The sequence below is a fragment of the Pecten maximus genome, chromosome 5 (genome assembly GCF_902652985.1).
Source record: "Pecten maximus chromosome 5, xPecMax1.1, whole genome shotgun sequence".
NCBI classification, from domain to species: domain Eukaryota; kingdom Metazoa; phylum Mollusca; class Bivalvia; order Pectinida; family Pectinidae; genus Pecten; species Pecten maximus.
This window is the reverse complement of record NC_047019.1, coordinates 11,863,534-11,888,518: the sequence shown is the minus strand read 5'-3', so window position 1 is coordinate 11,888,518 and position 24,985 is coordinate 11,863,534. Positions and strand designations below refer to the sequence as shown.

The window sequence follows — 24,985 nt, the reverse complement described above, 5'->3', positions numbered from 1 at the left end:
ACTATAATACACTCAAACAATCAGCGAAATAATACATCAGTAAAATTGGAGATTATACGGTCACCTTATGATATCACATACATGTATACTTACTACAGCTCTGGCTAGCAGGAATGGTCGAAGTCGTTTCAGTGTAGTACGAGGCCCGGCCTAAGCAGGACATTTTTAGAACTGTCGCCAAGATGGCTGACTAATACCCCCGCAATCTGCACAAGTCAATAGTGAATTGGAACTGTTAATTGGAGGCTAACTAAGATAACCCAGTAAAATTGTGACCAGTTGCCATAGCAACCATAATTTTGAAAAAAAGGTGGCATGCACATCTACACATGATCATTAATATTTGTGTGAAGTTTCATTGAAATCGGCCCTTCGGTTTAGGAGGAGTTGTCCGGACAAACTTAAAGTTATGGTTCTTATCACAAAGCATGTCTATTATGACCAGTTGCCATAGCAACCATAATTTTGAGAAAATAAAGTGGCATACACATCTACACATGATCATTAATATTCGTGTGAAGTTTCATCGGCATTGGCCCATCGGTTTAGGAGGAGTTGTCCGGACAAAATGCGTCTACAGACAGACGGACGGACAGACAACCTGATTCCAGTATACCCCCCTAACTTCGATGCGGGGGTATAATTACTCCTTCCTATTACAGATTGTGTTCAGGCGTAATAAAATGCAATAAGACATATTTTCTTACACATCATGTCAATATCAAATCATTGTTTTGCACGATAAGTTGCCTGTTTATTACATGTTAACACTTTCTCGATGGATGTCGCAATTTCCAAGCATATTATATGAAAATGTCCAATAAAATCTTAAGTAGAATCTAAGTTTTAATTGAATACTATAAAACATTGATTTGTAAGCAATTTAAAACGCCAGGGCCTAAAGGCGAAATATCAAAACGATAAGTAAAATGATATTATCGAGCTAACATCAATATCAATGTTGGTCGATAAGTATGAATATTTGTCCTAAAATTCTATCACATAAGGCATTGTTTAAATCTCCATTGTGCATAGATTTTTACGACAAAATTCCTTGTATGATATGTTTCATACAAACTGGTATATTAGTATGAATGCATTAATATTTAGATGAATTGTTATTTGAAAAAAAGAAAGGCAAATACATTGTATTATTGTTGTTTAAATATGTAAACAATATATGCTTAACATTTCTATTATATACAAATATATCAGTTGCAGACATGCTTGGATTGGTACATCCTCATCTTTGACCTTGAAAAATGATTGATTCAACATCATGGCTAAAACGATTTGGGATTTGCGTTTTTTCTGTCAATTTACGACTCGTGCTGATGTAGTTATAAACACAGAAATGAAAAAGTTATCCGCTCTATTCTTTCGTCTGCTTTCGGAACGTTTCTTTTTTTAGATTAAGACCTAAGTGACAGATCCCGGATATCACGTGATCGCTGGTAAATTATGATGGCTATCATTTCATGATATATGTACCTCTAACCAAAACTGGTGAATTTGAAGTAAAACATACAAAATAATCATCTTCATGTACATAAATATATTTTCAAAGTCTATAGAATAGATCGATGTTTTTCAAATAGCTAAATAGCGCTTTCGAATCACCGGAATTGAAAAGAGTTTTCATATATGGATTTGGAGGCAAATCTACAAAATACACCATCTTTATGTACATAGATTATTTTCAAATCGGTGTGTATGCTGAACTTAAGCAATTAAATGGGTAATGAGTGAACGGTTAAATAAATATAATTTGGATGAATATACAAAATGGGACAGTGAATTTCATATTTCAAATATCAAAGTCTGCAATCTCATAGAAGCTCAATTTGACCTTTGCTATAAATTAACGATGAAAAAAACCCACCTTAAAAGATTTTAAAAAAAAATCCAAACTGCATGACGTCAATGAAATTAAAAATATTTGTACATATGAACGAAACGGCAATAATATAATATAATGAAGTTATACCTCACACTGGATACAATAACGCTTGGTATACAAACAACCTTCAACTGAGTTTAAGAAATCACTGGTATCAACAAACAGATCTCCAAATCATTCTTTGTTGAAATAGAAATCGTGTCAATTTTGCTACCATCAGTTATTACTCAACATTGTTTGCAGATGTATCTTTCATTTGTGAACGAATTTTATTTCTCCTCTTTGTGCTTTTAATTTAGTTTAGTCAGAAGGAATTGCTTGATTTCAAAGTTTGAAGCTAATATATTTACTTTTTCTTGCTATAAAAGAGCAGGTATGCGTTACTGAAGGCCCTTGGTTGTAACAATGATTTCTCCGGCATCTCACGGACGCTTGAGTCGCTACAGGAATACCATTTCTTGCTTTTCAGGTTCCTCACACACGAGGTGTAGTGACCACCATGCATATTGCCACTATGTAAAACGACTCCATATAGCTCGTACTCCAACTCTTTCTGTAACCAAACGTACATAGGAATACAGTTTAATTTATCATATTGAAAGGGAAAGAAACACGATGACGCCATGTCTAGGACAATGACTCGTTTAAGCCATCAAACTTGTCTGGGAAAATAAAACGAGTGTCATTTGAACATTTTCAGTACATCTATTAGAAACAGTAAAGAAAAGATCCCTTCTGAGTCATATCGAAGGTCACAGGGGAGATGTAGAATGCTGTGTGGACTACTGAGTTCATTCAAGGTCACTGAGGTCAAAAAGGCAAATATTTTAAAAAAGACTTCTTAATAACCAATAAGCCAAGTCCTGGTATTATGATTATTGCATGCCTGAGTTAAGGGCTACCGAGTTTCTTTAAATGAATGATCCTGACCTACTTTCAAGTTGATATTACATTTTTTCAAACTAAAGTCCCTACTACCATTGCAGTACACAGATTCTGTACCAAGTAAAGTGGCACTGTTGGCCATGCATGGCTGCCATCTTAGATTTCAGACCGACCCGATAAACAACAACACTTGATCAGGACCATCTCGGGATCATTTCGGGTAAGTTTGAGCTGAACCCCATAGGTGAAAAGCACAATCATGTTACAAAGTGGTCGCCGTGGCTGTCATGTAAAAGATTTTAGATTTAGATCCCACTTGTGGAATTTGAGAAGAAGTTTGAAATAGCCGTTATTGAGGAAAAACATGATTGGGCAGTTATGTTATAACACTTTGTTGGTTCATCACTTTGTTGGCTCCCCTCCCTTAACATCCCCACCAGTTCTCAGCTCAATGCACCAGTGGAACTGGACAAGAAGTTTGAAAAGTGTGTTTTTCAAGACAGCTGCCATGGCGGCCATCTTATATTTTGGACAGACCCAAAAAGCACCAACACTTGGTCAGGCCCATCAGGATCATTTCAGGTAATAAAGAGCTAAATCTTGCTGGTGAAACAGGTTTGAAATAGATGTGGTTCAGGAAAACCCTGATTATGCAATAATTGTACAAACTGGCGACTGTGGCTGCCAATTGAAAGTTTTTACGATGTTAAACTACAACAACACTTTATTGGCCCCCCTTCCTCAACATCCTCACTAATTTCCAGCTCAATGCTACGAGTGGAACCGGAATAGAGGTTTATAATGTGTTTTTTTCAAAATGGCTGACATCGTGGCCATCTTGGATTTCGGAACGACCCGAAAAAATAACAACATTTTGTCAGGACCAACTGTTGGAATTTGAGAAGAAATTTGAAATGTGAAAAGTTTACGCACGGCAGACAGCAGACAGAACACGGCTGGCGATGACCTAATTAAACTACTATACCTTGTCCATTGTGTAAGCTTTCTTGATTGTCAATGTTTCTTCAAACTTCACTTGATGATCCGTCTTTTCCAATTCCTTGTAATGATCATCAAAGTATGTCACCTTCAATAAAAGAGTGTTTTTTGTTTTGTTTTGTTTTTTATTCGTTAAAGAACACCCAAGGATAGTTCTATTATGTGCGGGGAAATCATCTGTAAGCTTCAAGTTATTGATTCCAGTTGTTATATTTAACTACAGACTTACCTCGCGAAAACGTGCCAGCTGTATCATCAACATGTCTGGAGCTTTAGACACTAGAAGAGTTCGAGTTGTGGTCGCTTAATGACAAACACATATATTATTCATTATGATAAATCAATTCGTATTAACTTCTAAGCATTATACCTTTCACTTGCTCAATAACATATGTTTTGTGTGTAATGATGATTATACATGTCTTTTGACCATCTCTGGACTTTTGGTAGTTGGCATCTTCATCATGAAGAGTGAAAACAAAATAATAAAACAATGACATTCTGATTATAACAATAAAGAACTAATAAGTAGTCTATATTCTTACTTCTGTCGTTCTGGGTTTTGCATTTCCTACATGGTAACATATTGTCTGGAAATTCTTCACTTTTGAAATACAAGTCCAGTCCTTCAGCAATGGATTTCTGTAAGAATGATGTAATCTTGCATGTAACAAGCATTGTCATTTTTGTAACCAGCCAGATTAAAAAAAAAAAAAAAGAATTTAAATGTAATTCCGACTATATGTTTCTTACGCAACTTTAGGATGTTTATGCTTCCTTTCGTTTTCGGTATTAATTAGGTATATAGTCATACCTTGCGTGCAATTTAAATGTATTTCAGTATCTCAAATGGGTCAAAGGGGCATTGTAAAACAATGTATGGCTTATATTACATCATTTATTGGTTTAAATAAATTTGGTTCGCGTGCAAATATTCGTTGTTCCTTCACTTGGAAGCCATATATAACACAAATGTATATATATTTGTTCGATGTTGAATGTCATGATTAGTCTATGATTTAATTCATCATTAAATAAGGAACCCAATTTGTTAATTACCACTTCAACAACAGCTGGTAACAGGAGACTATAAAACAGTTGATCATCAACATTTTCCGTCTGCAAAATAAAGCAGCAATAATCAGTTTAATATTCCTCTCATACTCAAAAGCATATGCATATCTTTCATGTGTTAGATTGAACATTTGCATCATTGAATATTTCCATAAAGCCAAATTGATATTAAACTCATTCCGAGTTGCGTGTTGGAATATATACATTCAAGGTCTCTTTTCTTAAAAACAAAAGAAATATTCCATTTTACTGTCATACATATATGTACATTGTAAATATATATTCAAAAGATCTTAAATGAGCCTTCTTTTCATGAGATTTTATTAAACGATTAAACTTCGTGATAATATGTTTCGTACCACATGACCCATTTCGGCTGTTCTAAATGTTGCAAAATTGAAATATTTTGCGCTATAAACAATTCATGACGTCACCCCATTGTCCATATTATGACGTCACAATAGAAGTACTTTTGCTGCCAATGAAAACGCCGCATGATTTATTACACCAGTGACGTATACATACGAATATTAAACGAGCGATTTCAATGCTTAACAGTCTGATTATCTGATAAAACAATTTCGATCTATTCAAAATAATCAAATTAACACTTAATTTCAAGGTATTGGAAATAAAATTGATATGATACTGTATATTGGGCATTCAATAGTAGTTCCGTTAAATAGAATATATACTGTAGCTAATAAGTTTGTGCTAAGTTGCAGCCGCGCATTTCTATGAGAACAAATAAAAATCATTCTAGGTGATATTCAACGGAAATTCGGAGTCATTAGTTTTATCATAATGTCAGAAAATTACTTGTAACGCGTCTTCTACTGCAACAGTTAGGGTGGAAAAGATCTGCTGTGGTGTTTGTTAGTGATATCTGTCTTTTGTCTGCAACATTATTAACATTTTCATTTCCCCCTGTTTTGTATTGGTAAAAAGATGACAAAAAGTATTCAACATACGTCGGTACAACTGCTGTATTTAAATTGACTTGTAAGACGACTTTCAAAGAGTGCGGTAGGACAGGTACCTAAAAAAAAAAAAAAAAAAAAGTTTTTTTCTTTTCATTTCAAACTATTCTTCCAAAATAAATAACTACATGAACATACACTAAATGCAATAATTACTGTAATAGGATAATTATATCGTAAGAGAATCGTGAATGATAAAGCGGAATATATTAAAAGTGCCTTTAATACAAGGCCCCAGCTAAATATAGTATCGCGTTATGTCAATGAGTTCAATCATATTTTAAAATATTAAAAAAAAAGTTTTTTTAAATTCAAATACATCTCAATAACAATAATAAAGGATATGTGATTGAATAAACGATCTTACTTTTTCCTGTGGTGTTTCCTATATCAGCTTCCGCTTTTGGTCTGCCATCCTTTCGGCGGAAAAAGATAAATTAAGTATATATAAATATCAAGATTCAGCGCAATAAGTGTATTAGGGGTAAATGGTACAACTTTTTTGTTCATTGTAAGGGCAATGTAACACCCTAACACCCTCATCTCATAACATGAGCACATCTTGTTTTGAAGTTATGTATGTTTACTCGGCTATGCTAAATTCAGGAACTATCAGTTGATTGATCATTTGCATTCATTGTTATATACAGTTTTGTTTGTATAACTAGAACTTTTTTAAAAAGAAAGCTATGTCCCCCCTCCCCCTTTACTGGTTTTGAACGATTTGCAATCAGTAAAACTTACGCATTGAAATGCTTTCCTCTTTCATTCGAAGATGAGACAAATATTAAATCTATTTGTTTTACCTTAATCATGGGATATTTGGTGTGTAATTCAAATCCTAAAAGAGTGATATACAAAAACAATGTCATTTGCACTTCTGTGCGCAACTTCTATAATGACATCTTCGCTAACCAAGGGTTAATTACTCTACGCTAAGCTCCATTTCACATGGAGCTTAGCGTAGAGTAACCCTTGGATAGCGAAGATGCTATAATGATGACTTGATAGAATGTTTTTTCAATGTAAAATTTTAACGTCTTTTTTATATTCATTTTAACTTTTCTACTTGATTATCGACCTAAGGCTTTTTTTCTCCCTTATCTCAGGTTAAAAGGTTCGAGAAAAAAAATCACAGTGTGAATTTTGGACATTCCAATCCTGTATGAAAATTCTTAATTATTAATTTTCAAAGTCAACGAATTTTATTTCAACAATCATACTGGATATTGCTAAAGCTATTTATGTCTTCTACCGGCCCCCGCTTAACATAATAACAGTGATCTTGACGTTGAATCTCAAACTTGAAAGACATAATATTGTCCCGTATCATTGTGTGAAGTTTGATGAAAATTCCTCAAAGAATAATGCCGCAAGGAGCGCTGACAAACTTTGGCATTATAGCATTATTGTTATCTGAAGGTTAAAAGTTTCATTATTTGAAGGACAATATGTTAATGTTATATCTTTTGGTATATAGTCGTAATTTGCTGTTTTTCATAATGAATAATCAAGGAAATCTAATTATCAAGCATCCATGATGTTATTCTTTCCACTAATGGGATACGCACCAAAGGGTCCATATTGGCTAACAGCCCCCGGTCATCCATGCGTTTTAGCATCAGATAGTGCAGGTACGGAGTTTTATTTCTCAATGTTAGTGTATAATCCGCGTTTATAACCTACATATTTACAAGTACTTACTGTGCGGCATGTAAAGCAAATACTTGTGATTCTGAAATCGATTTGGCAATAGCTTACATTGGTAATATTTTCTGTCCCTTTCCCTGTACCACTGTCGTCATCTGGGTCTGGTCCGTCAAGAAATGAGTTTCCTACATCTGAATATAAGATAAATAAATACGATTGTCTTTCTTGAATTTGTCTCTAAGTACATCGCAGTTTTAGTAAAAAAAATGCATCCACCGCAAAGTTAAGAAGATTGTTTCTTGGTGGTAGTTTTTTCATTGGTACAGGGAGTTCGTATTGGTCCTATATCTTTGGATACATATATATTAATAAGATATAGAGATTTACTCATAAAGAAATCATAATTGATGTTTTCTATTGCGCGGAATAGAATCGACCAGACCTTTGGCCTTTGTGATGGCGGTCTATTACCACTGATTTAAATATCATACCTTTCTGTTTCTTGTGATCTTGTTCTGTTTTCATTAATGCGTTGAATAAGGCCATAATGAATGAATGGCAATCGTTCTCCTGGTACTGGCGAAATGATCGGTCACTGAAAAAATGTCTTCATCAGTTTTGAACAATGGCATCTATAGAGGGTAGTGAACGATTTCCCGTTGAGTATAACATACTTTCACGAGCATGATAGAATATCGATAATTTTCAGTTTTCTTTTCATTCATTATTTTGAAGAAGAAAAAAGAAGAAAAAATGTATTCGTCTAAAAAGTGCAGAAATCAGAAGAATAGTCTGTTGCGCTGTATCCTTATTACGTTTCGCTTGACAACATGAAAAGCCAGTAAGCTTTGCTTGCATAACTGTTTATCAAATGGGTGTTTTATCAACATATATTGCAGAAATTCAACAAACTAACCATTTTTTCTACCTCTCATTCATTAGCATCCCAGCCGAAAAATCATTTTAAGACAGTAAATAGAAAGCGATTTGTCTCTTTTACCAAAGATAAAATAGCTATCACCATTTCGATGATATAAGCAGTGATGATATAAGTTTTTATTAAGTTAAAAGTTTTGATATTTCACTGGTAAAAATGTAATAAATCTCTTTTATCTCTCCCTTTTCGCTATTTTATTCGGTATTGCATCTACTTGAATTGGACATGATTTTTTTTTCGTTTGCTGGTAGTGAATATGAATATTTTAACAAGCTCTAAAATTGATGCCTGCCTGTAGCTCTGCTATCAAAAATAACCTTATTCTGAATGGCCATGTAATATACAGCGTTGATTATAAAAATCAGCAATGGCAGGAAGAAAAATCGGACTTACATTTGGAATATTTTTCGCATAAGCCGTTGCATCAAATTCCAGTTGACATAAAATTCCCTTCCTGATACATCATTGACACTTTTAAGAAGTTCTTTCAACATTGTTTCCACGTCATCCTATATCATAGACGATGAAGACATACTACTTATAATATCAATTAGTCAGTATGTTAATACTAAGATATATATGTGTGATTAACTTATCGCTATTGAAATTTACCGCCGAGTAGGAATCACAATATATTTTTTCTTGCAATATATATTTTCTCACAATTTCACATTCTATGGTATTTTGATCCAAGGAAGATTAACAAGAATCAAAATTGTAACCTTTACACCATCGGGTATAAGATATTATCAAAATAAAAAGAAGTTCCTCTTAAAGTGAAACAATTAGAGAATTTTTAGTGTATGTGTGTTTTACCTTGTCACTGTCCGGAGAGTATGTGCGCAAGCTATCATTGAATCTCGGAGTCTGGGCGAGTACCTAACAAAAACAACGTATTGTTACAAAACCGTGTTGTAACATAAACTGACTACAGTCTACGGAACTGCATTGTACAGCAAGCTTTGATTACAGCATTGTAGAACAGTAATGTTCTTCTGTGAGAATAATTTAGAAACTAAAGCACGACACAAATCGGCAATCTGTCAAAGTACGTACGTACTAAATGTTATCCATGCTAAAGAATAAATATCACCCTGGGTTAATTAATTAAACCACATACTTACTTGCAGCACACAGCTAGCGTAACAGGTGAGGCCAATGTTTGGTATTCCCTATATAAATATAAAAATGTATCAGTCTTTGGAGTATAATCAAAATACATCCTACTTATAACTTCATTTCAAAAAATGTTTCATAATAAAGATTATAAAAAAGATATATTTTCTTCATTGATAGTGATATATCAGTATCAATTTATAGCATAATCTCCCCTCTTGCTTTGTGTTGATAACGTAGTTTACACATATTTACTTACATTAATCGTCATGTCACTGTATATTAGGAAGAATGATGTTTAACGGATACAACTAGAATTTTAGATCCATTGCGAAAATTATCACATATTTTGTTGGAAATACTGGATAACATTGAGTAACTACACAAATGAAACGATCATTTATTAATGATATTGTATTTGAAAACTCGATTTGATGAGTCGGATCTATTGCCAGAAATGCTTTGATAGAAACGGTTAAAGTTTATACAAGTACTGGTTCTTTGAATAGGTGTCTCATATCTGTACAAGCCCGGTACTTTTGAATTTGTAAAATAAGCGCCACAGAATTCCAATTATTTTACATAACATGCAGTTTGAGGCTGATATCTTACGTACAACATATTCCCCTTTTGGTTGTTATTGGGTTGTTCTGTATCTGTTGAGTTAACACAGGAAATGAGAGTTTTTTCCTATAAAATACTCTGCATGTTTTTTAAAAAAGTGTTCTGTGAATCAAACCTTCTATACTGTATTTATTTTAACATTTCATGTCATTCCATTGCAGATATTGCGAGGTTTATTCATTGTCTAACATATGTGCTCATTCATAATTTTAGCAGTAGCTGTCCAATAATTGACCTGTAACTGTCCAATAAATGTGTGCTTTGTGTACTTATTGGACGACCACAGGTGATGCCTGTGGTTCGTGCTGTTAGGAGTATACACATAACAATGGGTTGCATCGCATTGAGTATTTTGAGTTACGGACAACAGTCAACAATAATAATATGTTCAAAAGTGCATGTCTACCATTAATTTGGAGTATCATGGTTAGTTATCTCAAGAAATAGTTTATGCTATTGTCTCTATCTACATTTTAAGGATATCTATTCAAAATAGTAAATATATATTTATCAATTATAAAACTTTGGTAAAGTAATTTTGGTGTTATATCGACCTGGTAATATAAATCGCCCTCAAATATTAATTGAGGGCGAAGTCTACTGGTTGATATAACATCATATTAACCGAGTCCTTAGTTTTTATATTAAATATGAAACTTGTTTGTAAAAAAGGACAGGATCGCATTATATTCATCTTGATAGCAGGGAATTTACATTTGGGAAAGTGACGGTACAATGAGTATGACGTCAAAAACTCAATTTGACCTGGTGTTTCTTAAAAATGAAATAAATTGAAATAACAACCTCTACATTGCAATGATTTTGCCAATGGAAATGAGTTGAGAAAAAATCTGACACTATCTAATAGCTGTAACTATCCTAGCAACACCTTACTAGATGGAGTCAAGCAGATCGAATTCGGTCTGATTACAATAACTCTATACGTATCAAACATTTGTCATTTCCAAATAAAGTTCCTTGTTACTCACAGCTATTTCTGAGTCGGTCTGTCTTATTTTTGAAGATGCCTGAAAAATATAAATTATATTTATATATCGAATGATCAGAAACGACAATAATGAGGAAAGTGACAATAGACAGACAGAAAGACAGACATCCTTTATTTCCTCTGCAACAGAGATTCACATGTTCAGCTGTAAGTCATTTGTTTTACATATCCAGTATAATATTCATATATCGAATGATCAGAAACGACAATAATGCGGAAAGTGACAATAGACAGACAGAAAGACAGACATCCTTTATTTCCTCTGAAACAGAGATTCACATGTTCAGCTGTATGTCATTTGTTTTACATATCCAGTAAGGTGTTCATTTCATATATCATATTATGTACATATTTTGTAATGTTTAACATCAGAGTGGACCATCTTTCTTCATCGTATGAGTATGATATCGTTCTTGCTTCCGAGAATAAAGTCACATTTCTGATGGTCTTCCAGATTATCAAAGAAGACCCAACACCTAAAGAATTAACGAGAGTGTCAAATAGCTTGTCCCGACTATTGAATAGACCTGGACATTGTACAAGGAAGTGAACGGATATATTTTCTATACGCTTTCCACACAATTTACACGTTACTGACTCTTTTTCATGGCGATATGTACGAAAGCATTATAAGTTCTCCTTACTTCCATGTAAATGTATACGTTGGAATCTTCTTACTAAAAACCCACAAGGGGTTAGGGCCATGTCAACGGTGAATAGAAGTATAAGTTCTTAATGGGACTGAAGCCTCAATATCACTAAGCCATATTATGTGGTAAAAGTCATGAACTTGTTTGCAGAAGGAACCCCATGATGCGCGAGGAGGGCGGAAACCTTCAAATACATAGTCGAATATACTTGCCGATATGCCAAATTTGAAACAATGGTAAACAAGTCGTGTATAAAACTTTAAGGACTTGGTAGTTTTCCACTAAATATAAACGTGCATAGCCTAACGACAAAAAGCATTTCCAAGACAAACGTATTGCTTGACAAGCACAGTTTATTCCAAAACATGAGCTTTTCCGTTTGACTTCTCTACAAATGTCAGTTAATCCAATTGCAAGGGTAGTAACTAAAGATGGCGACGTTTTCTCGAATCCCTGGCGTCTTCGTGCCGCATATATTTGTGTAATGCAGAGCTTCTTTAGCGATTTCGATGTTGGATCTCACCAGAGTTCTGAACCATACATACTTCCCGATTGAACAACGGATGAGATAAGCTTGGAACTAATAAGTGGATTCATGCCACCATCGTGAATCCCAACACTTATCAGCGCGTTTAAAGATCGCCGTCCCTTTGCGCAGTAACATTTAATATATTCATCACATTGCAGACCCGAGGTAAGCGTGATTCCTGCATATTCCTTTTGAGAAACCCAGGCGATTGATTGTTCACCTAGTTTGCACTCGATTTTCGGAATATTTTTTCTAAGACTATTACTGATCCGTAATATTGAACTTTTAGCTGGATTGTAGTTCAATTTCAATTTGCACGAGAACTCAAACACTACGTCAAGTATACGTTGGATATTTCCAATTGAAAAGAAAGAACATGTAATAATGTATCATCGGCTATTATTTATATGAATACTATTCATATATCGAATGATCAGAAACGACAATAATGTAGAAAGTGACAATATCAATTTATCTTGCACTAAATGCAATTTCTTTTATAATTGTTTTACACAACAGGGGACGATTGAACACGTAATGAAGGAATTGTGAATATAGATTTTGGTAATTCGTACATCCACACACTTTTTCATCAAATAAAGGCGAACGCTCAACTATAGACGCAAAGAGGGGCAGTATCAAGGGAGCGATTACTAAGGAGAACGTAGAATAGAAAGAAAAGTTAAGATCCAAAATTTAGTCGCCTCTTCGGATCATGCTATGGCGACAGCAGTAACACTCTTTACGCCCTACCAACAGATACATAAACTGTACTGGATATCAGTGCCTGTCATATATGTTTTGATCATAGTATACATTAACATCGCAAGATTAGATTTGGATGTCACTCTTGTAATATTTCTAAATCTTCAGAGAAGCGTAAACCACAAATCCTATGAGCATCAATTCCGATTCCGTTCAATTCATCTGCAAGAGTGTCAACTTGAAAACATGTAATTTTTCCAAAGTACTTAAGAAATCAAATTAGCCGTATCCCGGCAAGATTCGCGCATTTACAAAAAAAAAAACAAAAAAACTAGAGAAGTATATCAACTTACACAGGTTGGAACTTTGCATATGATCTCATCGTCCCCACTTGTTCGCTGCGCCGAAACACAAACAATGCATAACTTGTGTTCACAGGAAAACCTTTGACGAATGTCTCGCTTCAGTAACTGTAATTTATTTAAAGAAACGTGTTGATACATTGTCCTAAACTACATAGAAACATGCACAAATCAGTCTATAGGCCTATATGGATAAACCTTTTAATTTTGCTTTGTGTATGATATCATAAATCAAATGGAAACCTCTACAGGTGGTTAATTTAAATGTAAACTTTATATAATAATCTATATCAACCTATATTAATCTCGCTAGATGTGGGAGGAAACCGAAGTACAAGTATTGTTAACTTTATTTATTTTACAATAATTGCAGTTATATCAACTTGTATCAACTTGTATTAATCACGCTTGTTGGCTTGAATGGAAGCGTGCGAGGGGTCTTAGTGTGGAAGAAACCGGGGTATCCTCCTGTTGGCCCATAACCTTTTCACGTCCGATCGGGGAATCGAATCCCGGCCGCCTATGTGAAAGGCAAGTGCGTTACAACTGTACCACACGACCACCTGTGTGGTTTTCCCCCAGACCTCTCTCCAAGAGGAAAATACCCCTTATAGTTAGGACCATCCTCCTATTAACATTATCAATAAATTTACACTAGTAATGTTGATACATTTGTGCAGAAAATGCCAATCTCCTTGACTTTTTGTGGTGCCAAGTAAACTTTTTAGTTAGTCTACAAGATTTACACTTTATATTTTTTGATCTACCTATACATTTATTATATATTATCCTGTTGATATCAAACCGAAGATACCAACAATATATTACTTATAGCATCTTAAGTATAAGTCTACAGGTTTTGCACAAGTAATATAAGCAACACTGCCCTTTGTTACGGGTTAGAAATGGAAGACATTATAGCAAAGTTATGCCTTCCATTTGTACATAACATATGTACAGTGCATGACGTTGGTCCCCAAATGTTCAGAATAATATTACGCTTTGTGTTAACTACACGTCATAAACATTTTAAAAATTGATATTGAAACAAACGCAAATATTTCAAGTGCATATTTGGATTAGATTTTAAACGACCCTGTCTGAATGTCAACATTGTACTGAGTTAAGTATCTTAATGGAGGGATTTTCATTTGGCAACAGAATCGTACATATACACTTAATAACTCGAAAACTAATTATGGAATATTTAATGTATATCACTTAGGTCCATAAATGTACTGTGAGATTATAGAAACAAAACCACATTATTATTTTTAATTTGTATAAAATAACATTATTATATTAAATGATAAATTTGTCCTTTTTTTTGTTGTCGTGTCGTTATTTGATTAGACCAAGAAATCGATTAACAGCTGAAATATTTCTTACGCTTTCTGCTGGACAGTTTGGGTTGTCACATACATCTCTAGTATATCCAGTTGGAGTCCTGTTCTGAATTTAACATACAAAATACAATTGTAAATAAATACTTGAAAGATATTTGTGAAAGACGCAAGAATGCCAACTTAAAAATATATCGTTTATTTTAAGATAGAGTATAGCTAATTTTGAAATCTGGAAAATCGTTGTTTCACGTTTTGGAGTCAAACTAATTTTCTTAATACGAACAGTTGTGTGCACTCTTTTATTAACATTAAAGCGGTTAAACTACAAATTCCTTTACTAAGTCGACGTTATTACTTTTCTGCGTACCATCTTACAATATTTTTGTTTCGTGTTATATCTGGGCTGTAAACTAAGGAAATATCATTATGACTGATATGCTTATCACAAAAAAAGGCGTGCGGAGTACTAATTTCAGTTGCACTGTGTCTAATATACGTAATAGATAAATACCTCGACATTTCCAATGTTATGCAGGTAGTCCATCACAAACTCGGTAGGAATTTCATTGTTACAATAAAACCAACCTCCACAAATCATTGTTTCTCCACTTGATACCTTCACAGAAACACAGTCCTCACACATGCAATGACTGCAGTTACGAAACTCAATGACAGCCTGAAAAGATATCAATAATCAAATGATTTATATCAATTCATATAATCATCTTTCGTGTCCGATTATTTACCTTTTAACCGAATCGATCCTTAATAACAACTAGGTATCGCAAACGATGCAAATCCAATAAACATTTAACCTGGACGAAGGCAATTGTATCAAAAGACTACAAAATTGCAGTAAAACTAAATTTACGCTAGGCAACACAATTATTGAATCATTTCCTTTCTACTTTGCCCTTCTTTCTATTTATTCCTCTTTATCATTTGAGAAGATGGGGAGCCTACATATGAAGTCTAAGAAAATACAAGATGGTCGCATATTGCCATTTTGTTTTTTCCACAATCAGACCCATTTTGATGGCTAAAACTACGGACCACTAGGAAATCTACCATTACAGTTTATTAAATATCCCTCCAGTATTTCTCAAGAAATAATGATAACAAGAAGTTGTACGGAAGGACGATTTGAATAGCCCCGTAGAAGAATTGTTTTATTTTGTTTCTAATGTTCTCCCTGAAATGCCCTTCAAGTGAGTTCAGGGTCCTTGGAGAAACATATCAAAACTGTATCTTTTCCGTTTTAAACTCTCTACATTTATAGTCAGATTTCCGGAATTTCACTGTTGTGATACACCCAATACTATAGGTTTAATATCCACATAAGCTTTTCTGTTTTGCAGAAGTCTGAATTTGCATTTCCTATGTAAACTGTCATTAACTTAATATTACCTTATCCAAGGGGAACTGATGGGAGGTATGAAGAGAGCATGATAGATTTGAAATTCATAATTTTGGTAGAGCCTCGATGCTTATTGATAAATCAAATGAAACGAACCTGCTGGTTGAGTTCTTTTCTTTAAAAAGGGGAAACATGAGTTCCCAAAACATGAAATTTACAATTTTGATAAAACACTTTAAGACTCCTCCATATCTGGAGAGCTTTTAATTCGAACATATCTTGGCCTGAAGGAGAAGAGATTTTAGTAAATTTAACCCCTTTTAGCCATTTACCTTAATAATGGTGTTGAAGACATTATGGTGCACAATCAAGGTTACTATTTGACAATGCATGGGTCCTGTAAAGTTTTGATGACTTATGAATTGTAATGGTGAGCATCACCTTGACCCATCAACCCTAAATCTCAAACTCGTCTTAGAGGTTGTGGTTCTTATAACCGTGTGACGTTTATTCATAATCGCTCAGGAAATTCAGCCACTAGAGTGCTGACAAATTTTGCTACAAACGCATTTTACGATTCTTATACTCTCTACTACTTTCAGTCAGGAGGATGTAATGATTCCGCAAGGATTAGTATCGACGACATTGACATCAACCTCCGAAACCCTAATACCATGGATTTGGAACACCTTTGCTCTATTTTGGTCATTTCTAACTTTGTGAATTTTTTATCAAAATCTTTCAAGGCATGAAGTATATACCAAAAGAATTAGTTTGAAATAAAAATGTAAGAAAATGATACCTCCTTCCCACATGAATATTGACTGCACCGTCTTCTTTGAGGCTTTTCTTTAATGTAAAACGATGGGTTTTCCTGAAAGCACATAAGTACGTTTAATACATACAATAGTGAATATTTACAATTTCACTTCGCTCCGCCTCAATGAACATAGTAAACTCAGAGACGAATCACTTTCTTGCCGGCGTGTGAATACAGTCACTGAGTTTACAATGGCGATCGAGTTCTGTACCGCCTCAGACTGTCATTTTGTGAATAGTGTAACATTGTTATAAACGTATATAAACACAAGTGAAATAGTCGCTTTATGTGCTAATAAAAAATGCCAGTATAACGCAGACAGTTTAGAAAACAGTATCTGACAGAACACTGAAACTGCCGATAGCACCGAGCTCATGACCTACGTAGCGCAGTAGGTCTAACGTTAGCTGTATCTCGAATGCCATGCTTGATACCATTTTAGTGGTCACAGAAAATAAACCTCAATTTTAACACTATTTAACAACACAAACAGACTGTAGCAGCAGTATGCTATATCGAGCACAGGGACACATTATTGTCGTAATTTGATTCAATCTAAACATATGGAGAACACAAGTTTCCGGCCGTGCAATACCGCGATTTTCAAATCAATGTTTCTGTACTTACTATTATCAGAATTTACATCCCAAAACGCCAGTGCGACAATGAAATCCAATATTTCAAGAACACCATGTACATCATCAGATAACCTGCGACTAAAATCCACATTGTCACACTTTTTCTGGAGCTCTGAATATCCCGGCTATTAGACTGCATGACATACGGTCACAGGAGTTCGGCGTTAAATTTTGAGTAACATACATGTATGACATCTATAAATAATCGAAAGACTGAAAATCCAACATTCATTCAAATTATAAAACCTTACAAATTCCATTTTTTCAAGGCTTTAGAGATTATATAAACTATGTTTTTTTAAATGTTGTGATATTTCACTGAACAGCTGTCGTCACGTTAACCTTGTGCTAAATTTTTTTAACCGAGTCCCTGTGTCTCGAGTGACCAAATCACACACATACTTTACTGTCAACACTGCACTGTTTTTATTAAACAATATCATAAATATTTGTTATAAATGAACATTTTACCTTGAAAATATCGTATTTATGTGTATCAACATCGTAATACTCAAAACGTGTATGGGACTATATTTTGTGTTGCCTTGGCGACGAGAATAGCTGACTGTCTGCTGTTCCACTACTGTGCACACATGTACGATAAGTATAACAATGTTACAAAGTGACAAACTTACGTCACACCGTTGCGACCGAATTTTGCAATCTGGTGGCGAAGTTTTTAATTTGGTTAACGTAAATATAAAGATTGATTGTCAATTTTGTTGTTTGCATGGACTGATGAAGGGAAGTGAACCTCGTGCAACTGGTACATGAACTGCTTCGCAGTTCACTTCATTTGCACGAGGTTCACTTCCCTTCATCAGTCCATGCAAGCAACAAAATTGACAATCAATCCTTAAACAAAAGAACAAAGCGTGATTTAAATACAATAGAGTCAGAAAAAATCGGAATGCACTATTCACCGGTTTAATTCTTCTTGGACTCGTCGGTGATGCTAGGAGCCTAAAGTGTTTACGTTTCTTTAAACGCACCCATTACATACTACATATCTAAAAGCATCTCTATTTGATATTCTGATTTTCAAGATCAACGGAGAATAACTCTCTCTCTATATCTTTTCTTTTGTTTTTACTAATACATTTTGCTTTATTTTCCTCCTTTTCTCTTCCATCTCATGCTTATATTTTAATACAATGTTTATATCCAACTTTATGTCTATTCAATATGTTGTCTCCCTTTTGCGTGCATTATTTTTGAATACCTTTTGCTGATTGTGATGCGTGTCTTTAAATTTCCATAAACTCATAATAGAGTTGGAAGTGAAAACTATATAAATGTATGTATTTTCGGTTTCCGTTTAGATGTGTTTCCTTTGTACATCTTTTTTAAAAATATTTTTACTGATACTTTGTTATGTTATCCTCCTTTTCCCTTTTCGAACTCTCTTGCATGCAGTAGTACTTTGACAATGCAACATATATATTAAGACTATTCATGCGATAAATAAGTTTGATTCGATTCCACTTTCAACTGTATGTTAACAGGTAGGCCTGTTGAAATGTTTCTTCATGAAGAAAATATCTTCATTTTGTTCTACTTTCTTCTGTTCTATCGTTCCTGATTCTTCTTTGAAAATAGATCAGTGATATTAATACGAGTATACTCTCTGCGAACTATCACAGCCAAGGTAATTGATGGAAAAGAAAATATGTAATTTAATATCTAAGGAGATTATGATGAAAGTACACTCCGGTTTAATTTGACCTGAAAAGATCTTCATGTGAATTCAGTTGAAATTTTCATGTCAATTTGACCTTAAAAAGGGTATTTCTTTTTCATGTCAAGCAGTTTGTGTTTGGGAAAGTATTTAACATATGCTCTGAGTTTGTTTTCCCATCCAATATTTAATCATGTAATTGCAATAGTGTTGAATACCGAATAGAGATATTCTTTGAATCAAATTTGAGATATCTCCATAAAATAATATTTTAAAAAATACAGTTCTCTGATGGAATTAAATATTAAGAAATGAATCATGTGTTTTGTTGAAGTTAATAGGTATCAACCTCAATGGGTCTTGAGACAACTGTAATGAACATTGAGCTTGTATATCTGAATTTCTCCGTTCTTCAGCTTAGTAAACTCTAAAATTAAAGTTAAAATGAGCGTAAAGCAGTGAAAAAGGCTCAGCGAATTAATAACCGCGGGAATCAGTAACATTATCATGGCGTCGTCTCTTTGTGACGTTACCGGAACGTCAACTAGACGGCGCCATTTTCAAAAAGACTTATCTACTCAATTTTAGTGTTTTCTTCTGGCACCCGATGGTCTCAGTGCAAAAAGCTCATGTTGAGTGTAAGTGAAGTGTACAGTTTCCTATAAAATGATCGACCTCGTCACTACTATACCCGCTGTGCTTGACAACCATAGTTAATCCGAGACGGAAATTGTGGATTGTGAATATATTAATAAATTGAAAAAGTAAAATGAACCTAACAAAAATGTTTAGTTGTTTCTTTTAATTTTGCAAACAATACTGTTGTCTTTAGTTGATTCACTGGAACTCTATTATCTTAGCAACCACGACTGCCGTAGTTACCACATCGCAACACATCACGAATTTTCTTTTTCTTCGCACGGTCTTTCAACAAATGGGTTTGATATAAATATATGCATTCAACGGTGTTTCTATTGCGTTTACAGTGGTATGAACGCAATGGTATACAGACGTAATCAATTTATAGCGCTAACACGCCATATAGAATATGTCTGTATCTAATTGCGTTCATAACACCGTAAACGCGATAAAAACACCGTCCAATCTCAACATGAAGATCCAATCAAGTTCATTCCTTCAATTCTGATATTTTAAAGAGAACCGACTTACATATACTTTGCACCCACCATCCAAATATAAAAATTCATTGCCAAAATACATGCATGGCTGCTCACCAAATATTCACTTATTTCATTATAAATTATGCTACTAATATAGGAACTGTTCGAATTGGATACAATTAAGATGAGAAAACCTCACCAGAAGTCACTGTTGTTGCTACAAATCTATACAGGAAAAAAATCGCAAAATTAGCACGAAATTATTTTCATGTCAAAACAAGAGGCCCAGAGGGCCTGAATCACTCACTTGGATATTAAAGTAATTAAGACAAAAACTCTTAAAGACCCCATGATTTCCAGATCCTCCGTTTATACAACATAAGATATCATTTGGCCAACAGTGCTCCAAACCAAATTTAATAAAAAATCAATTCAGTTGTCCATGACAAGTAGGGATTCAAAAGATTTATCTCTATTTTCCCTATTGGCCCCCTCCCCTCCGACTCCAAGGGAACCACATCCCTCGTTTATATAACATTATATATCATTTCCCCAATGATAATCCAGACCAAGTTTCCCCAAGATCCATTCAAGCATCCAGGACAAGTAGGGAATTACAGGAGTTATCTCTAGTTCCGTCATTGGGCCCCAACCTCCGACCGAAAGGGAGCAACACCCTCCATTTATACAACGTTGGATTTCCCAATAATGATCAAGACCAAATTTAATCAAAATCCATTCATTTGTTCAGGACAAGTAGGGATTTAAAAGAAATCACCTCAATTTATTTTCCCTAATAGAGAAAGATTTTAAAGAATTTGTTAATTCTATATTCCCCAATGGGCTCCGCTTCTCCGGCCTCTCGGGACCCAGCTCATGGTTTATAAAAGATGGCTCCCCTTCGCCTATGGATACTTTAGACCAAATAAGGACCAACTACTGTCATTCCTGTAGCAGAAGACGGGTTTTAAAGAATTTGGTTTATTTCTATTATTAGGCCTCGTTCCTCCGCCACGGTTTATACAAAATTGGTCCGTCCTTAAATGACCTTTGCTGTTGATAGGACATTAACAATAATAAACCGAACAAAATTGGTTCCCTTTCTCCCTTTGATGTTTCAGACCAAATATGGACTGAATCTTTTCTTTCCTATAGCAGAAGAAGGATTTTAAAGATTTTGTTATATTTCCCCTATTGAGCCATGTTCCTCTGGCCCCTGAAATCCAAAACCCACCGTTTATACAAAATTGTTTCCCTTTATCCAAGACAATTCGGGTAAAGTATGATAAACCTGGCAAGCGATTTAAAGGAAAAGTTGCCGCGCCATGACATTAGCTCACTGTCCCTTCGGGCCAGGTGAGCTAAAAATTGGCCTAAATTTGACATCAAAATGACTTGAGTTTCACATAGAAAACAAATTCATGTTAAGTCCGGTTAACAAAATAATGACCAGAAATTGAGATGAATTTTTACATGGAAAAAATCATGTTAAATTCATGGTAATAAAAGTTATCTGAAATTGACCTGAATTTGACAAATTCAGGTTAATTATAGAACAAATACCGATCGCATGAATTTACTTTCTTGCTCTTCTCAGATAAATTTGACCTGAACATTTTCACATGAATTTGACCTGAATTGACAAGTTCTTTTACCAATGAAAATATTGTCCATTTTCTTTTTATGTATGTTCTATGTTATTCAACAAAAAAAGATAATAATAAAATAATATGAAATAAAAATTCAATGCAACCTTATCTAAATTGGAAGATGAAGGATAGAAATCAATGAATAAAGGTTTTAAAAATGCTAGTTTAACACGAAAAATAACATAAATATTCATACCCTAATGTTCTTAATTTGTTTGTTGAGAGTTTCCAATTGAATTACTGTTCGGCAAGGCTTCCAAAATCCGATTCCACAAAACGTGGTCTTCTCTGCTTTTTCGATTGATGATAGCTCAAACATACAGTTTAAACAGAAACAGTGCCCACACTCCGTCAATTCGGCATCGGCCTGAAAAAAGCAACATTTAAATGGCAAAGAATACGACTTGTTAGCCATCAAATCTCTACTTACATGGAGGGTTTATAGACGGATATCCAGTGAGCAACACTTCAGAATTTAATGAAACCCTCCAGAAATCTTTGCACCTATCATTAAGTGATCTTTATTGATCTTTAGGAAGACTGACCTTTCCTCTACTACTTTTTTCCTTTTTTATAACAAGTGGAGCCTACATATAATGACCAACACAGATTTCGACTGTCAAAATCATGGAAGACTGCCTATCGGCAATTTGGATATCCATATTCGATACGACATTGAATGGACAAAACGAGAGAATACCTTGCCGGTACTTCTCATGAAACAGCGAATGCAATCTTCAACTATCGAAATCCAAGGTAACTGCCTATTGTCATTTATGTAGCACATCGTTCATAAGAGGCTGGCTCTCGTGTGCCCAACTACATGTTTCTTACACACTATTCTCAATTTACCAACACATTCTTTATAATGATGACAAATCGATAAAACGAATGGAAAGGATTAACGAAACGTAGATTGTTAAAGATAACTTTCAAAAAAGAGTACAAGGAGAATAAAACCATGTGTAGCGTGTTCTGTTTCATCGACGACACCTGCCATGCAAATCTAGGTCCAGTTTCTTTCGGACAAAACAAAGGGTAAATCAAATCAGCTTCGAATGTTTTGTCAAATATATATTTTCTTGGAGTAGGGTGGGGAAGGGCGTTGCTTCATTGGTTTTGGGACTTGGTTGATTCAAATTTATACTTCCTTCTTTCATAAGGATACTGTATCCGGTTTCGAGCACCATCTAATTATCAAAGCAACATGTATTCGAAAAAGAGGTTACCGGACGTATGTGATACATACACAGGCTTGCTCGTTAATACTTCCTTAATGTGATTAATAAAATAAATGAAAATTTGTTTAAAAGATTAAAGCATATCTGACCTTATATTTTGGATAGAAGCATCTATTCATTTGAATCACTTACAAGGTTTCTGCAAGTTGTCACGGAACATTTTTCTTTGCTTTGTGATTTGAATTTTACCTGCAAAAAAGTTCAAATCATATCAACGTACTTGTATACGGAAAAACTCAATATATTCTGTAAATGTAGAAGCATGACTTTTGTGCGTTTATCCGCGAGGTGGTCAAAACTATGTTATCTTTATTTGTTCATGCTAGTTTCCTTTTGAAAAAGCGGAACTGGTGCCGATGTTATAGTGCTACCTCACTAAGTAATACTGCCGCAAACATCCAGCAGGTCACCCAACCCGGCCCCATTTTGTACTGACAACGGGCTAACCAGTTGCCATACTCCTGATATGTTAAGTAGGAGTAGAAGGAGTAGAAAGTCAAAATACCATTTTCAGAGACTCATGTATGCCCCGAACAGTGGACAGAGTTCAAAGCCTTCCTCATATGGGCAAACGATCAACTGATGGCCGAAATACGGAATAGAAACATTAGGGAAATATATTATTTAGAACAAGAAAGTTCAGATCCCAAATCAAAATGCCCCCTTTGATAATGCAATTAAGACAGGATGTTTTCAACACCTATTTAGGTTTCAAACCAGGCTACATGTAACCATATTACGGCCAAATGCTTTTTCACATCCAAACGCAAATAACTGAAACCATGTAAACCAAATTATAAACAGGTGAACAGAGATTCACATAATCCAATGTAAGGTAAATATCAAGTGGTGTTAAATAAACAATCAGTCTAAAAGCTTAACATACATTCTTCATAGCGGTGTTTCTTCATGTAATGATTGACATTCTATTTCCTTCTTAATTTTGCTCACAAATGAAGGATATACATCAATGATGTCACAAGGAAACCTCTTAAGAATTCCTTCTTTTAGAGTTCAGAACCAACATGTATTAAATTATTTGTATTTAGTATATTCTAAATGAAACGTTCCGAAAATATATCTCATTGTTGTGTACAGCTCAGTCTTTTGATTGAAAATAATGGGATTGAAGGATGTCTGTACAAGTTACCGCTCATTTCCATGAGGGAGGATGGCAACTATCGAAAGAGCAAGTCAGACTGGATATTTCTGTCTTTGCACCAATACAGTGGTTATGGGGACTATGGCATCTAGCAGCGAGGTTAGACCATAACAAGTGATATAATTATTTACAAAGCGCTTTTATATATGATGTAAATGCAGTATGATCTGTATATTAAATATGTATTGGTATATCAAGTATATGTATTAGTAATTGACAAAATATTAATACACACATGAATATGATATAAAATATATTGTTTCAATTCCATACCGTAATGTTTGCAGTGCGGTTTTCCAAATACTTAATCACATATTGCAATGGAAAATTGGTCGGACAGACTTTTCTGGGTCCCATCATAGTTCCACAAAATACTGTTGAACATTCAAAGCCTATTTTCTTGTTTATACAATCTTTACAAAAGCGATGATTGCATTCGCTAAACTCAATGATAGCCTGAAAATAAGGTATAAGTTTGAGAAAAGAAATGTCCAAAGTAATTTATGTCAAACAAACTAAATATCTAAACCTTAAGATAAAATGTCTATATGTG

General features: G+C 34.4%; 1 protein-coding gene across 2 annotated transcripts; it reads right to left on the bottom strand.

Annotated features, from left to right (window-relative positions):
• Positions 1-585: 585 nt before the first annotated feature.
• Positions 586-22,390, bottom strand: LOC117327165 (ubiquitin carboxyl-terminal hydrolase Usp2-like). Of its 2 annotated transcripts, none has more exons than XM_033884017.1 (18): positions 22,226-22,390; positions 16,926-16,997; positions 15,278-15,442; positions 14,810-14,872; positions 13,412-13,528; positions 11,155-11,193; positions 9,550-9,597; positions 9,242-9,304; positions 8,819-8,934; positions 7,980-8,083; positions 7,600-7,679; positions 6,206-6,254; positions 5,830-5,897; positions 4,844-4,903; positions 4,330-4,426; positions 4,014-4,087; positions 3,771-3,872; positions 586-2,453 (listed from the first exon to the last, which is right to left on the bottom strand). In XM_033884017.1, the coding sequence occupies exons 1-18, from the start codon at positions 22,346-22,348 to the stop codon at positions 2,247-2,249; spliced, it is 1,647 nt and encodes a 548-aa protein (XP_033739908.1). In that variant the 5' UTR covers positions 22,349-22,390; the 3' UTR covers positions 586-2,246. The 2 variants fall into 2 exon arrangements, with proteins under 2 accessions (XP_033739908.1, XP_033739909.1); XM_033884018.1 differs by having other exon boundaries at positions 7,600-7,681; positions 7,988-8,083.
• Between the last annotated feature and the right edge of the window lie 2,595 nt (positions 22,391-24,985).

What these genes read in the sequence shown, in the direction of transcription:
- LOC117327165 (XM_033884017.1), bottom strand. Translation starts at nt 22,348, where the DNA reads ATGTTTGAGCTATCATCAATCGAAAAAGCAGAGAAGACCACGTTTTGT. An exon ending in AATACAGCAGTTGTACCGAC is followed by an intron (nt 4,904 to 5,829) that starts GTATGTTGAATA and finishes TTTATTTTGCAG; the next exon opens with ACGGAAAATGTTGATGATCA. An exon ending in AAGCTTACACAATGGACAAG is followed by an intron (nt 2,454 to 3,770) that starts GTATAGTAGTTT and finishes GTTTGGTTACAG; the next exon opens with AAAGAGTTGGAGTACGAGCT.